This window comes from Xylocopa sonorina, chromosome 8 (assembly GCF_050948175.1).
Source record: "Xylocopa sonorina isolate GNS202 chromosome 8, iyXylSono1_principal, whole genome shotgun sequence".
In the NCBI taxonomy this organism is placed as follows: Eukaryota; Metazoa; Arthropoda; class Insecta; order Hymenoptera; family Apidae; genus Xylocopa; species Xylocopa sonorina.
Window position 1 is genome coordinate 12,387,116 of NC_135200.1, and position 13,310 is coordinate 12,400,425.

The 13,310-nt window shown below is 52.7% G+C and overlaps 1 protein-coding gene across 3 annotated transcripts in view; it reads left to right on the forward strand.

Moving 5' to 3' along the window:
* The window catches only part of Eip74ef (Ecdysone-induced protein E74), a 136,843-nt gene that overhangs the window by 103,868 nt on the left and 19,665 nt on the right, over nucleotides 1-13,310 (forward strand). For 2 of the 3 annotated variants that reach the window (XM_076899307.1, XM_076899310.1), the window contains 3 exons: nucleotides 4,262-4,522; nucleotides 7,043-7,210; nucleotides 7,503-7,742. In XM_076899307.1, the coding sequence (XP_076755422.1) occupies nucleotides 4,262-4,522; nucleotides 7,043-7,210; nucleotides 7,503-7,742 (669 nt within the window). The remainder of the gene's footprint in view (nucleotides 1-4,261; nucleotides 4,523-7,042; nucleotides 7,211-7,502; nucleotides 7,743-13,310) is intronic. The other variant, XM_076899308.1, reaches the window with a different exon arrangement.

Below are 13,310 nucleotides of genomic sequence, written 5' to 3' on the forward strand. Positions count from 1 at the left end.
GAGAAAAGACACGGAGGCCAATTTGGAAGCAGCAGAGGAGGCGCGAGGGGGACGCGAATACGAAGACAGATTGATGCCTCCGTGTCAAGGACTGTCTCGCTCGGAGCCGACGCGGTAACGAGCGACGAAACGCGAGGCGGCTCGAGACGCTCGGTCTGACTTTTGGCGAGGCGCTGGATTCTTCTCTCTCTCTTTCCTCCTCGGAGTTAATACTCCCTAGCAATTGAACTATCCGGGTCATCGACGGATTTCTGCGCTGCGAGCGTGTGGTATATGCAAATGTCAGACGCTTATTGTACGGTCCATGCGTTTCCCTGTTTTCCATCGAACGTAAGCACTTGGAGCTAAATGCTCGCGTGCTCGTAAAATTATTCCAGTCGATTGATCTCGAGGAGTTTTCCGTTCCAAGGCGTATCTAAGGCGACTAGTCGAGATCCACTATTTGTTCCAAAATAATTCTGTGTTCTCGTTTCCGCGAGGATTTTCCTCGTTCGAACCTCCTCCTTGAGAACCTTCAAGAGAGAGAGAGAGAGAGACAAGGAAATCGGGCAACCGGTGTCGTCGAGCATATTCGTGAAACGTGGCCTGGCGCGTTCTCGTGATGTCACATAGAAAGAGAGAGTCGTTACCGTTACGCAACGGCCGGCACGGCCGGAAGGTGTGTGCGTGCCTGCGCGAGTGCGTGTACGCGGCGAGAAAGTTGCGTGGCCCGGGCAAAACGCTGACCTTACGTACTGCGCGTGTGCGTGCGCGCGTACCACGCGCACCGGAATCGTCGTGGCTCGATCGGCCGCGATCGTTCGATCGCGCGAGCGCGCACCGCCCTGTCGACACCGTTCTTTCGACACTGCTACGAGGAAGTGAGCTAACCGGAACACCGTCCAGACGCAGCTTTGCGCCCTTCTCCTTCGTCTCTACGCCGTCCAACGAATATTGGTATGCCTTCCAAGTTAATTCAAGCGCCCTCCAATTAATTCGAGCAGCACGCTTCCTTGCTGCATCCTTCGACGAACGTCCGCAACGAACCTGTATAAAACCCGTACCGTTTTACGTGCAACTAAATCGCGAGCGTAATCGAAGCGCGATATAGCCTGGCGCGGAACGGGGAACCAGTTGCGGTAGAAAAGCGGAAAACGTGGATTGAGACGGGGGCAGGGGAGGTGGAGAAGAAGAAGGAGGAGGGTAGGATCGCGGAAGGTGAAAACGGCGGTGAAAATTGGCTGGCTGGTCGAAACGGAGCGCGAGTCTAAGCGGGGTTGCGCGTTCGGTCGATGCGGCTAGACGCTCACCCTTCCCGCTGACGCGAGGGCGAGTCAAGGTCAAGCAAGGTCGAACCCACCCGGAACCCCTCCGGGGAGTCGGTTCCCTCGCTAACGAGCCGATACAACCGGCCATTCGCAATTAAGACGCTCGAGGATCGTTCTCCGGCGAGCTCCTCGAACGCGAACACGATTAACCCCGCGCGATGCTTTTAAAAACCACCGCGGCCAGTCGTATTTTACCCGCCGCGTTTTTCAATTCGTCCCGACCGCGTCGACGTTCGTGGGAGTTGGCTCGAACTCGGAGTTGTTAATTAACTAAGCATCCGGCCTCGCAAAGGGTTGCAATTAATTCCCCCTCTGCCGTTTCACAAACTTCTCCATGGTTTCGCCTTTTTCCTCGAAGCTTATATTTTTTGTTTCAACCATCCGCCGACACACGCGAAACTTTACCAGCGACTCTAGTCGCTGTTTTTTTTTGTTTGCCTCGTGAAAAGTTCGCTCGAACCGAACGATAGGGTCGTCAGCCAGTCGAGGGGATGAAGAGGGATATTTTCGTATCCCGATGAGAAGCTCGAATCGTTCGCACGGTTGTTCACCGTTCCTGGTTACGCGCCGCGAAGTCCGTCGCTGTAAAGAGGAAACGGTCGCCAGAAAATGGTAGGCTCGGGGGCGAAATTGTGGGAATCGATATTATTACGGGCGGCGTGCGACGCGGAGCCGGAGAGGAAACGAGCGGGGCTCGATAACAAGCCGTTTATTTGCAACCTCGATTCGTCGAAAAAGTCGACAGCCGTGCAGGAATAATTTAACGAACCCGCGTGTCGCGGCGTGCAGGAACGTTGATCTGAAATGCACCCTCGGCCAGGAGGCTTCGTTAAGGGTGCGCTCGAGGGTTAACGGAGGTCAACGGGATCCTTAAACCCCGGCTGAGGTCGCGATACGATCTCTCCTGACTTCGTTTTTGGGACGAACCCACCGAGAGAAGCCTCTGTTCTCTGTCTCGTTTTAATCGAGCGAACCTCGTTCCCAGAACTCGCCAAATTTTTCAACAATTTCGCTGCTCCATCTCGGATGGAAGTATCTATACATAGCCGCGGTACTTGCGAAACCCTGGTATAATCGTCTCGAACGGTTACGTCGAAAACCACAGCTACGATAACTTCTATGAAAACCTCGAATCACCGATTACGAAATTAAAGTCTGACGCACTTGTACACAATCTATCGATACTATCTTGCGATACTCCCGAGGGACCACGCTCGCCAACTGTACAGCATAAAAACGAGGAAAAATAGACTCGTTTTATATTGAAATAAAACGGTTGCGAAAGCAGTATGATAATAGATTATGAAGGGTAAACGACTTTTCGATCGAACAAGGCTACTCGGAAATGAATTTTCTGCAAAGTAAAGGAAGAATCGAGGTGGAAACTCTTGGCCCTCCCCTCGTCTCTCGCTCTCGATCGACTAGATTCAGTAAAAGTAAACGATCGCGAGCTTTCTCCGCTTTGCAGGTCGGTAAAAGCTCGTCTGTCCAATTCCGCGGGTATCTCGCTTTTTCTCGCGGGGAACTTCCGCTCGAGAAAACGGCCGGAGGGTCGAGATTGTAGCCGCGACAGAACATCGAATCGAACCCTCGATCTTACGTCAGACTGACCGTCCAACCGGGGACCACCGTAGCGTTTTGGAAATCGCGAGTCCTCTCTCTTCGATCCTTTCTCTCTCTTTCTCTTTTCCTCTGATTTATTCTTCTTTATCGCGAGTATCTAAACGGTTGATCAGCAATTACCAATTGAACTCAACTGTAGGGATTACGAGATGCGTATCGAAGAGCACCTCTCGATGATCGACTTCCTCGAGAAACGCGACTACGTCCGGTCGGGTTTCAACGGTGCTTCCGGTTCTCCAGGCTTTCTCGCGTCTACTGCGCTACATCTCCGCGCGGATTCGGTTTTGCGATCGAATTTCACAGTGGGAATTTCGCGATTGTACGTTTCTCCGGAGCGATCAGCGACAAAAAGACGAAAAAAAAGGGGAGCAAGCGGAGAATTGGAGCGTTCTGAAGTCTGCTCGACGCTCGCGAGGAATCGAAAACGTCGATCGCATCGGTTGGTTTCGTAATCGGGTTTCTCACGGGGCCTGAACGGGACCTCCGTCTGGGGCGCGAATATCGGGGCGGACCTCGTCCGATTGCGCAACGATCTCGACCGATCGTTTCAACCGTGTGGGCGCCGAAAACGTGGACGCGATTAAAAAGCCAGCCGACGTTCGCTACTTTCTGGTGGCGCGTCACGGAGGTCCGACGACGAGGCGAAGAAAGTGCGCGATTCGAGCCGGTGATTCGCGTACGAGAGCAGCATCCAGCGTGGCGACGGCGCGGACTCGATTTTCCACGCCGGTTTTTCCTCCTCCGGGCCCCGCTGCCCCACGAGAAATTGCTTAATGAAGCCGCGAGGTTGGCACTGCCTGAAAGGAAGGTAGAAACGTTGCAGTGGGTCAAGGAGAGACACCGGCTTTCACTTCCTCTCCGCAGCGCCGCGCTATGCCCCTCGAGAACACCTCCCATGCCTCTCGTATATTTTTTTTTTTTCCTCCTTTTTTCCTTCGTGCTTCCTCAGCCTCCTCTCGCCGCTACCGTTAGGAAGCGATCCTGTGCACGTAGGCGTTGTTAAATAGCGTTTAATCGCGCGATCCGCTCGGAATTGATAATTGCTCTGTCTAAAAAAAAAAAATGCGCGTCGATAAGATAACGAAGTTTGCTGGGCTTTTTTCGGTGCAGAGCCACCGAATCTGTGCGAACTTTATTCTCTTTTAATTCGTCGTTCGCTAGCCAGATACGTAGACGCGTCTGATAACGGAACGAGGAGGATAAGCGCGAAGAGCCTCGAGTGAACCCGCGATGTTCGAAAGAGGCGGGTTCTTATCTCCGCTTCGAGCGGAGGTGAGAAGGTGAGAAGGATGAAAGAAGCTAACGTTTCGACGGCGTTCGCGTTGTTTCAGTGGACACAAGGGAGGTCCAGCCGCACGATGCGAACGAGAAGGAGCAGCTCGGGCTGGCGAGCGTTAAAGCAGAACCAGGATCGACCGGTACGACGACGACCACCACCACGGGGACTCGTCTGTTGCACGGTATTCTCTCACAGCACCCCCAGCAGCACGGTTTAGGGGTGCAAAATGGATACGGCCGGCACTTGGCCGGGCACGCTCAGATGGGCCAACCGCCGTACACCACTGCCACTATTGCCACCACCAGTACACCAGGTCAGTCTTAACCGTGCTCCAAAATTCGGATCCTCCGTCGCAGCTCAATTGTCCGCAATGTAGTCGAGGAAGATTTACGAATGCCCCCTCCCCGTTCGCCAACGGGATTGGGATTGAATTTTTAGTTTGAAATTACCAGAGATTCATTTTTAAAGTAAAAATTTTACGTCCTAGCATGGAAAAAGATGGATATACGTATCGCTACCTTGCGGATAGCCATCGAATCGCACGCATTGGTACGTATGCAACGCGTTGCACGCTTTCGTCGAGATCCTCCGGTTGCGCGTTTAGCAAGTTGCAATAGAAAACGCGGAGAAAGCAATGGAAAGGATTCGCGCGTTCAAGCAAGTGAAATCAATTGGAGCAAGCGGCTCCGTGGAAGACGGATCAATCGCGTACAAGGTCGTGACGCGGCGGAAAAACTCGCGATTTTCCATCCGGTTACGTCCTCCCTTCTTTTTTTTTTTTTGTTTGCTTTTCACCTTCCATCTCGGACGCGTGAGACGAAAAGAGCGCGACGCATCGATTTCCCATCGGCTCGGCAAATAATAATATTTACAAAGCAATATCGACGCACGGACGGTAAACAGCCGACAGGAAATCACTTCCGGCGTGGCTTCGCTGCGTGCTTCGCGGCGAGCCGGTTAAACGTTTGACTTTCCTCTCTCGCCACGGTTTTCATGGGCGCCGCCGCTCCCATTGGCCGTGGCGTGGCTGCCACGCTCGTCGACCGAGCGTTCGCTTTAATCGTTAGACGACCACGAGTTAGCAATAAAAACCCCGAAGATCCCGACTGTCGATCGATTTCTCGAACGCAGGAGAAAGATTTCACCGCGTTGGCGCGCGTTCGCGACGCGAGACCATCCGGAAACATCTCCCCGCTTCCGTTACCAGATGCGACGTCCGTTGGTTCCGTTCCAACGAAAGGACTCGTCCTTTTACTTTTGTAAATCGTTCGAAGCGGATGCGAATAATCGACGACCACGCGAGAACCTTTAATCGAATTCTACGTTTCATTTCCAGGATAATCGAGTGTTTCTGATGGTGCGAAAGTGTTACAGGGGATTCGATGGGAAGTTGGGATATACGTATAACTGGACGCAATCGATCATCTGCGTAGATGGTGAAGCGCATTCATTTCTTAAATCAGGTGTTCTCGTTCGCCCGAGAACTTTCACAATTTATTACCGGAAACACTTCGCCAATGTTTCTTTTCTCGCCAATCGCTGCCAGCGAACAATGATTACCTCCTTCGATCTCCTCTATAATTCCTCTGGACACCAGTTCTATCGATCGAAATTCTCCTACGTAGGGTCCACTGCTCTTCCTCGTCCACCACCCCATTCTGGACCGCCACGAAACGAAAAGACGCCAGAGAAAGAGAAAGAGAGAGAGAGACATGTAACGCGGCACGTAACGGCGTCTCGCGTAAATTACCCGTGGCCGGCACGTGATTCGGCGGTTTGCAAAATCTCGTTGCGTAAGCCGGGCACGAGAGTAAGTAGCAGCAGCTCGCGGCGCGACGATCCGCTCCGGTCCCGATCCGGTTCGGAGAAGTACCTCGCCGGGCGGGTCGATTACCGAAATAATCGGTCGTTGCAAGGGAGCAACGCCTTCGGTACGCGCGATCCGCTAATATCCGTCGCCTCCTTATGGTCTTGCACGATCGCGACGTCGGCCTTTGCATAACGCGAGAGACGAGGCGGGCGGCGGCGTCGAGCCGAGCAAAAAGGAGTCCAGAGGAGAGAGAGAGAGAGAGAGAGAGAGAGAGAGAGAGAGAGAGAGAGAGAGAGAAAGAAGAGAAAAGATATCGTGCAAGAGACACCAGGACCTTTTAGGACTGGTTTCAGTTCGTTTCGCTCGCTCCCTCCCTCTCTCTCTCTCTCTCTTCTTCTCTCCGTCTGCACGAACAGTGCGAGCAAAAGGGTGAGAGGGAGAGAGAGAGACCGTGGGAAGCACGAACGATATGCATACCCAATGACCGGATGACCTTCGCCCGTTGCATAAAGATGCCTTTAATTGACGGCGCACGCGAAAACACGTTCGCCGGTGCTCGATAAAGCTACCACGGACCACCTCGGAGCCTTTAATTCGCTTAAGAAGCACAAAGAGACGGAGAAACCGAGCAGAAAGACCAGCGGACACGTTCGCGCGTGAAATTCGACCGGGTCCGACCGGGTCACCCCGGAGGCGCCTACTCGTTTCGAGCACTTCGATGCGTCCACCCTCCTTCTTCCCGTTTCCCGCTAACTTTTCCTGCTCCGTTCCAACGATTGTCCAGATAAACAGGGGAAATTGCTAAATTCTTTCTACTCTCCCTTAACTATCGCATCGTGAAATAACGAGATTTCGTGAAACTGAAAGCGTGCAGAACATTGTTAACTATCGTATAGCTGCGTCCATTCGTTCGACGCAACGGACGTTTTCCTGTTTGTTTTTTTTTTTTTTTCACGTTACCACTCGTCGCGACGCAATTACCAAAGGAGACACCCTCGTTTCTGTTATGTTGCATGCGACCAGGAAGCGGATCACTGCCAGCGAGCCCCGCGGACAGCGGAGTCAGCGACGTCGAGTCCAGCACGTCCTCCGGCGGTAACGAGGACGCGAATCTCTTACTGAAAGCCAGGCTCAACCCGAACTCGTCCCTTCAGCCCAGTCTGGCGTCCCATCATTCTCACTTGTCATCAGGTAAGCCGATTCTTTAAATCGACCCAGACGCCTAGACCGACGTCTTCTCCATAATTCACGCGATCGATAGTACCGATCCTCTCGATTCTCTAGCATAAATCATTCACCCGCGCTGATCCGACTTGTCGCGGTAATTAAAGAAAAATTCGAACGGTTACTCGATCCTCTTCTGGTTAAAATAAATCGAGGTCTACGAATGGAATTGAGGAATGGATAGAAGCAGGATGGAATAACCACGTATGCGTAGAGACGAACAGTTTCTTATTGAATATCTTAATCGATTGTCCGACAGCAGCGCTTGGCAGGTCAGCCTGTCACAGTCCTGGCGTTTATCCGTCGACGGCGGGCTTCCTGCCGCCCTCCTATCATCCTCATCAGCATCATCCCTCCCAGTACCATCCGCACAGAGGGAGCTCGCCCCACCACCAACACGGGAACCACGCGATGGGACCGACAATGGGACCACCACACCATCATCATCACCATCAAACGCAGAGTCTACAACACTTGCACTACCGTCAGCCTCCTACACGTAAGTTCGCTGTTTTATTACTCCCTTTTGTGTTTTCGTCTATTTTCTCTTTCTCTCTTCTCAACGATTATTTCGCGCCCCTACGAGTGAGAGAGAAAATAAAGGTTTGCAAACTTTGTAAAATTGGTACCATTCTCGAGGAATTGTTTATCCTTTGCGATCGTTTAGTTTAATAGAAAGATTAAATTGGAAAGAAAACGCTGCGCTGTCTCGTACGATCGTCGTCGGAGGGAAAGGGAAACGAGACACGCTCGGCTGTGCGCGATTCAAAAGCGCGGAGGCCGCCATGCTTTTTCCTCGAAGAGCGCGAAAATAGAAATTGAACGAGAGACGGCGATGCACGAGACGCGTTTCATTGACCTCGTTTCCACGGGCTGAGATTTCGACGGTGTTACCAGACGATCGCGACAGAAGCCGGGCAATAAATCAGTAATTTCAGTATCCCGCGGCGATATCGGGAGATTCGATAGTCGTGACGCAACGTCGACGAGGCTCGGGTTTATTTCGGCTCGTCTGGTATCGATTAATCTGGACAGAGCGTGGAAAGCGTCTCTCTCCCCTTCTTGGCTAATTGTTCCCGATAAATAATTTCGTTGGAAAAACGAATCGATCCGGTAACGACGTCGCGACGTTTCCGTTTAAATGCACGCGTTAACAAGGAATAGAAACCCTGTTCGCTTCCTCGAAGTTAATTAGCAAGTTCACGGCAGTTGAGACGCGATTGCAAATTGATCACGCGTCACCCTTCCGGCATTATCGTACGATGTCTACCGATAACAATAGCGTAAGGACAGGCCGCGGCGATTGAAATGCGCATTTATGCAAAGATACCGGTGCAACTGCACGTCGACGGCTGAACAGAAAGAAAGGTAGAAGGGGGAGGGGAAGAAAAGGGAAAAGAACGCGAGTCGATAGGTTAGCGAAAAACAGCTCGTAACACTTTAGCGGAACAGCCGCGGCGTTCTTGCCCATTCGACCGCGTTGCGAATCCCAATAAATACCACTAATCCGTGGACAAGTCTGTCATCGTTCTTCCTTTCGACCTATAAGCCTCGTGTTCCGCGTATTAGCTGCGTTCCCCGGTTGGAAACCGCAGAACAGATGTCGGCGAGAACAGTCGCACGAAACAAATCGAAATCTCGCCAGCGAGTACGAGCGAACCGACGACGAGCGTGGCGCTCGGTTATATATCGGTCAAGCCAAGCTCGTGCTCAATTTCCACGTAACCCATCGGCAGTGAACGTCGGTAGGAGGAAGTGCGGCGTCTAGCGGTGTCTGGTCGGGCGAAAACGATAGACGGAGACAGAGCCGCGACTTCCTCGTGGCGGCAGGTACATTAGATGCAAAGTGAAAGGAGTAGCGAGTTTCCTGCGAGGGCTCGTCGCGTGGTCTATCGGAGAGACGACTCTACCTGCGCCTGGGCCCCGTCATCCGCGTCGGCAGAAGTCGCGACGACGTCGACGTCAGCCGAGCGATTCGTTCTCTTGACCCACTTACTTTTCCCTGATTCGAACGGCCCAGATTCGCTTCCTGGCCGCCGCGCACGCGCGTACGCGATACGATCGACTCGATCCGATCTCCTCTTCTTCTTCTTCTTTTTCTGCTTCTTCTACTTCTTCCTCGAGACCATTACTCTTTTTCTCACTCTCCGTTCGAACCGCGATTTTCTCCCGCGCGATTTCCCTTTCGAGCGAACGTTCTCTCTCTCGCTCGCAGGGAAAATCGCGTATTAGCAGATCCCTCGCTCGTTATTGTGTACACTCACAATGGGAGATTAGAATTTAGTATTCAATGAGAGCCGGAGCAGCGCGAGTCCGCTTGCGTTACTTTTTAGTGGAGCAGAAAAAACAACAGGCTACGACCGGCGTACACTTTCCTCCTCGTAATTAATTTACTTTATTATTAGAAAATTGCCGCTCACTGAAACGCATTGATAGGTAAGCACGTAGAAAATTACCATTGACAACTTTCTTCGCGTATCGTCGTGAAAGTATACGGTCGGTTTGTTTACGGAAACAGAGAAAAACGAATGCTAACTCGGTTATAAAGTCGCGAAGGAGCAACGAGATAATTTGACGAGAGACTTTTACGACTGCGCCAGGGAATAAAGGAACAAGAGAGAGGGGGATCGGCGAGATTTCACGAGGTTCTCGAAATTTACGGCGAGAGGATCGACAAAGCCCGTTGGCGGTCTCCGAATTGCGGTAATCGCGCGCAACTCGCAGTTTCGATCGCGTTCGACGAAACGACAGCTGAGTTCGTCGGGGCGCGCGCACACCTGGCCGCGTCGTGATTTCAGGCAGCCGTGCTCGAATTGGATCGCCGCCAAGGTTGCACCGCGAGCCTCGCTCGAAAAACAAAAAAAAAGAAAAGAAATAAAGAAAGAAGAAGACTGGCCGCGAGCGAAAACCCCGTCGCTGGGCACGTTCCAGCCGCGGTGAAATTCTTCTTCGTTCGATCGGACGATCGACGATCGCGTAGTCTAAGAGACACACCGGAAACGGGAATCGCGAAACGCGATTTTTCTAAACAGTACCGGTGCCCGTCGATCGGTGGCGACACTGATCCCTCTCTCTTTCCCGCCGCGTTGGTTAACCGACTGTAGAGGAAGGTCTGTGCCGGACTTTCCCTGATTGAAAGTGCTCCTCGAGCGTGGCAACGCGTTTAACCCCGTTTCTCTTCTCACGAGTTATTGAAAACTCGTCTCCGTTTTTTTTTTTCCTACGACCACGACGCGGCGCTCCTTAAGAAGGATTCGCGGCGCGAAGAACGACGCACGACAGGCATCGCGAGGAATATAATCGTGACGATCGCGCGCGTCGAATCGAAGACCACCGGATCAGCGTCGCGTTCCACGTCGTAAAAGTGATCGCTTAATTGGGGACGAGCAGCTGAGGGAAAATCTGTGCCTCGGAATGAAATATCGTCGCTCGCCAGGCGAAATCTGTCGACGTCGCGGCGTTCACCCGGCAATCATTTAATTGGTACGAACAGCTGCTGCCGGCGCGAAAAGAGCGGCTCACCGCGAGGTGGGTAAGCAGCGTGGAAAAAAATATACAAGCGGGCACGCAAGGCTTGGGGGATCGCTGCGCGCGTAAACCGCGTGGCGGGTCAAGTCGCTCTCGGGCAACGCGAGGCGGAGAGGCTCGACGAGTAAAAGTGTGCCGGATTGTATAATCGAACGTGAATAAGCAAAATGTTACGCCATAGCGATTTGGTAACTTCGCGAGGCCTACACCTCCCCCTCCCTCGCCCAGCCGCCGGCCGTGTTCCCATTGCGGTGCCCGACCACGGTGGACGCGAGAACTCGGCCGAGGGAAAATTCAACCTGCTCTTAAAGGGCCCACCGATCGTTGCAGGACTCCCGTTCGTTGCCAGGCCCGATCGATTTACCCGTGGATTGCGTTACGTTCGAGATACGACCGGATCGGTTTTTCTAACTACGTCCCCCGTTCCGTATCCATAGGTCGTATGCTAATTTCCAGCCGGCGTTGAAAACCGTTTAGGCTCGAAACTATCGGTCGATCTTTCGCGGTGGTTGTCGCGGATCGATTAATAGGCAGGTAAGACCCGCTAACTATTTTTAGACGCGTACCGGAAAATCGCGCGTAAACAAGGAACCGTGTAAACGCGTGCGGAGGAATGCCATCGGTTATACGCTGGTACGTTCTAATTTTTTTTTTTTTTTTTTTTTTTTTGTTTCGTTACCGATTACGCGTGCGTACGGTACTTATGTAAAAACGTTGTATAAAGCTATCGCCGCTCGATCGTACGATCGAGACGGTGTAAAAAGAGTCTCCCGAGCCGGGCACGGCTCGTCGAAGAAAATCGGTGGCGTAAAAACCGTATGACACTGTTGTTCGTGTTTACGTCAATTAGCAATTCGACTCGGTAATGGTAATTGCCGTTTTCCTGTATCGGTTATACATCGTTACGAGCGGCGTTCAGATCTTGAAAACGAAGTTACGAGATTTCCGTGAACCGTACGAAAGCACGGAGAAACCATCTCGCCGTAAGAAGGATGTACTTTTCAATAGAAAGTTGTCCCGTTTGCTATTCGCTTTTTATTTCCGCTCGCCGCGATCTGAATAACTGTCTCCCCGATCGGAGCGCGCGGCGGTAAGGTTTGCTCTTGACATGAAATATCGTTCGTGTTCGCTTACGCAGGCGGTGAGGTGAGACTAATTAAGATCGACGAAACGATTAAAAGGTTGCGTCGGCGTACGTGTCCTTAGATCGGTCCCTCGCCGGTGCAGCCTGCCCCGTTTTCCTCTGAAATCCGGATCCGGGCCGGGTGCGACGCGAACTTTCGCGCGTTTGCCAAGTGGCGCGTCGTTTTCCCCGCGATTTTGCCAAACCAGACCCGCCATCGGGGGCCACCTCTATCTAGAGCGACGTGTACCAGATAAACATCGGAAATAGCCAAGGAACCCCACGACCAGTGCGAACGATGGATCGTTAGCAGTAGCAGATGGATCGAGCTAGGCGAGCGTTACGCGACGAACCTCGCGTTAAAACGGGTGAAAGCAAACGACGAAAGAAGGAAAAGGTGATCTCTCGCGCGCGCTCGCGGCACAGCGTCGAGGTGAAACGCGCGCGGCGGACGAGAAGCGATATAGTAGGCGCCATCGCGCGACCGGAATAGAAACGCGGCGAAGAATAGGCGTCCGCGGGTTATTTTCGAACGGATGATCATCGAGCCGCGATTCGCGCGATCGCCGGCGCGGGGCGACGCGTGAAAGACCCTTCGAGCACGCCGGGAACGAAACGTTTCGCGGCTCGCGCCGCTCGATCGCGACGTGGCACACATTTTTAATGCTGAGGACGCGAGCCGTCCCCGCAAACCGTTACAAGGTTCCGCGCGAGCCGATCGAGTCCCGATCGACCCTTCCATCGCTTGACGCTCGACTGCCAACGTTCCGTCGAATCGTTCCCGTTTTCCCCTCCGCATCGATTTTCTTCATTTTCTCGCAGGGAGTAAGCGTATCCGAGAGAACCGCGGCTTGGCGTCACCCGTTAGGAATGAGAAGAAGGGTGCAGGTCTATTTGCGCGAACGGGGTAGTAAGTGCTAGGGAACCGCGACGTCGCCTAATATCGTACGCGCGTACCCGTTTCTGCGGAATGCGCGAAGAAAATAATCGAAGTTGGAGTAGGAAGAGCGATACGATAAGTTCAGAGTGACGAGTATCAGGAATGCGGTGTTCGATCGAACACGCGTGGGAAATAGACTTATTATTCATGCTCGTCGATACTTTTAACCGTGACTCGATTAAAAGCGAAAGAGAACGGGGGAAAAAGAGAGGGACTGGAAGAGGGGACGTTGGCCCAGGTGGATTTTAATGGGTCTTTGTCGCGCGAATCACCGTGCTCCGCGTCGAATATATTTTTATCCCGTCCCGGTGAAATCTCGCCGCGCGTCGTACGTGTCATAAAAACGTAATCGGTGTAATTCCCGTGGAGAGCACCGATCGGATCGGGAGAACGCGGCGGGGAACGCTCGTTTTCGATGTACACAGGTAGAGCATACGTAACCAGCCGGGCAGTCGCATGTGTCAAGGTAACGTCTG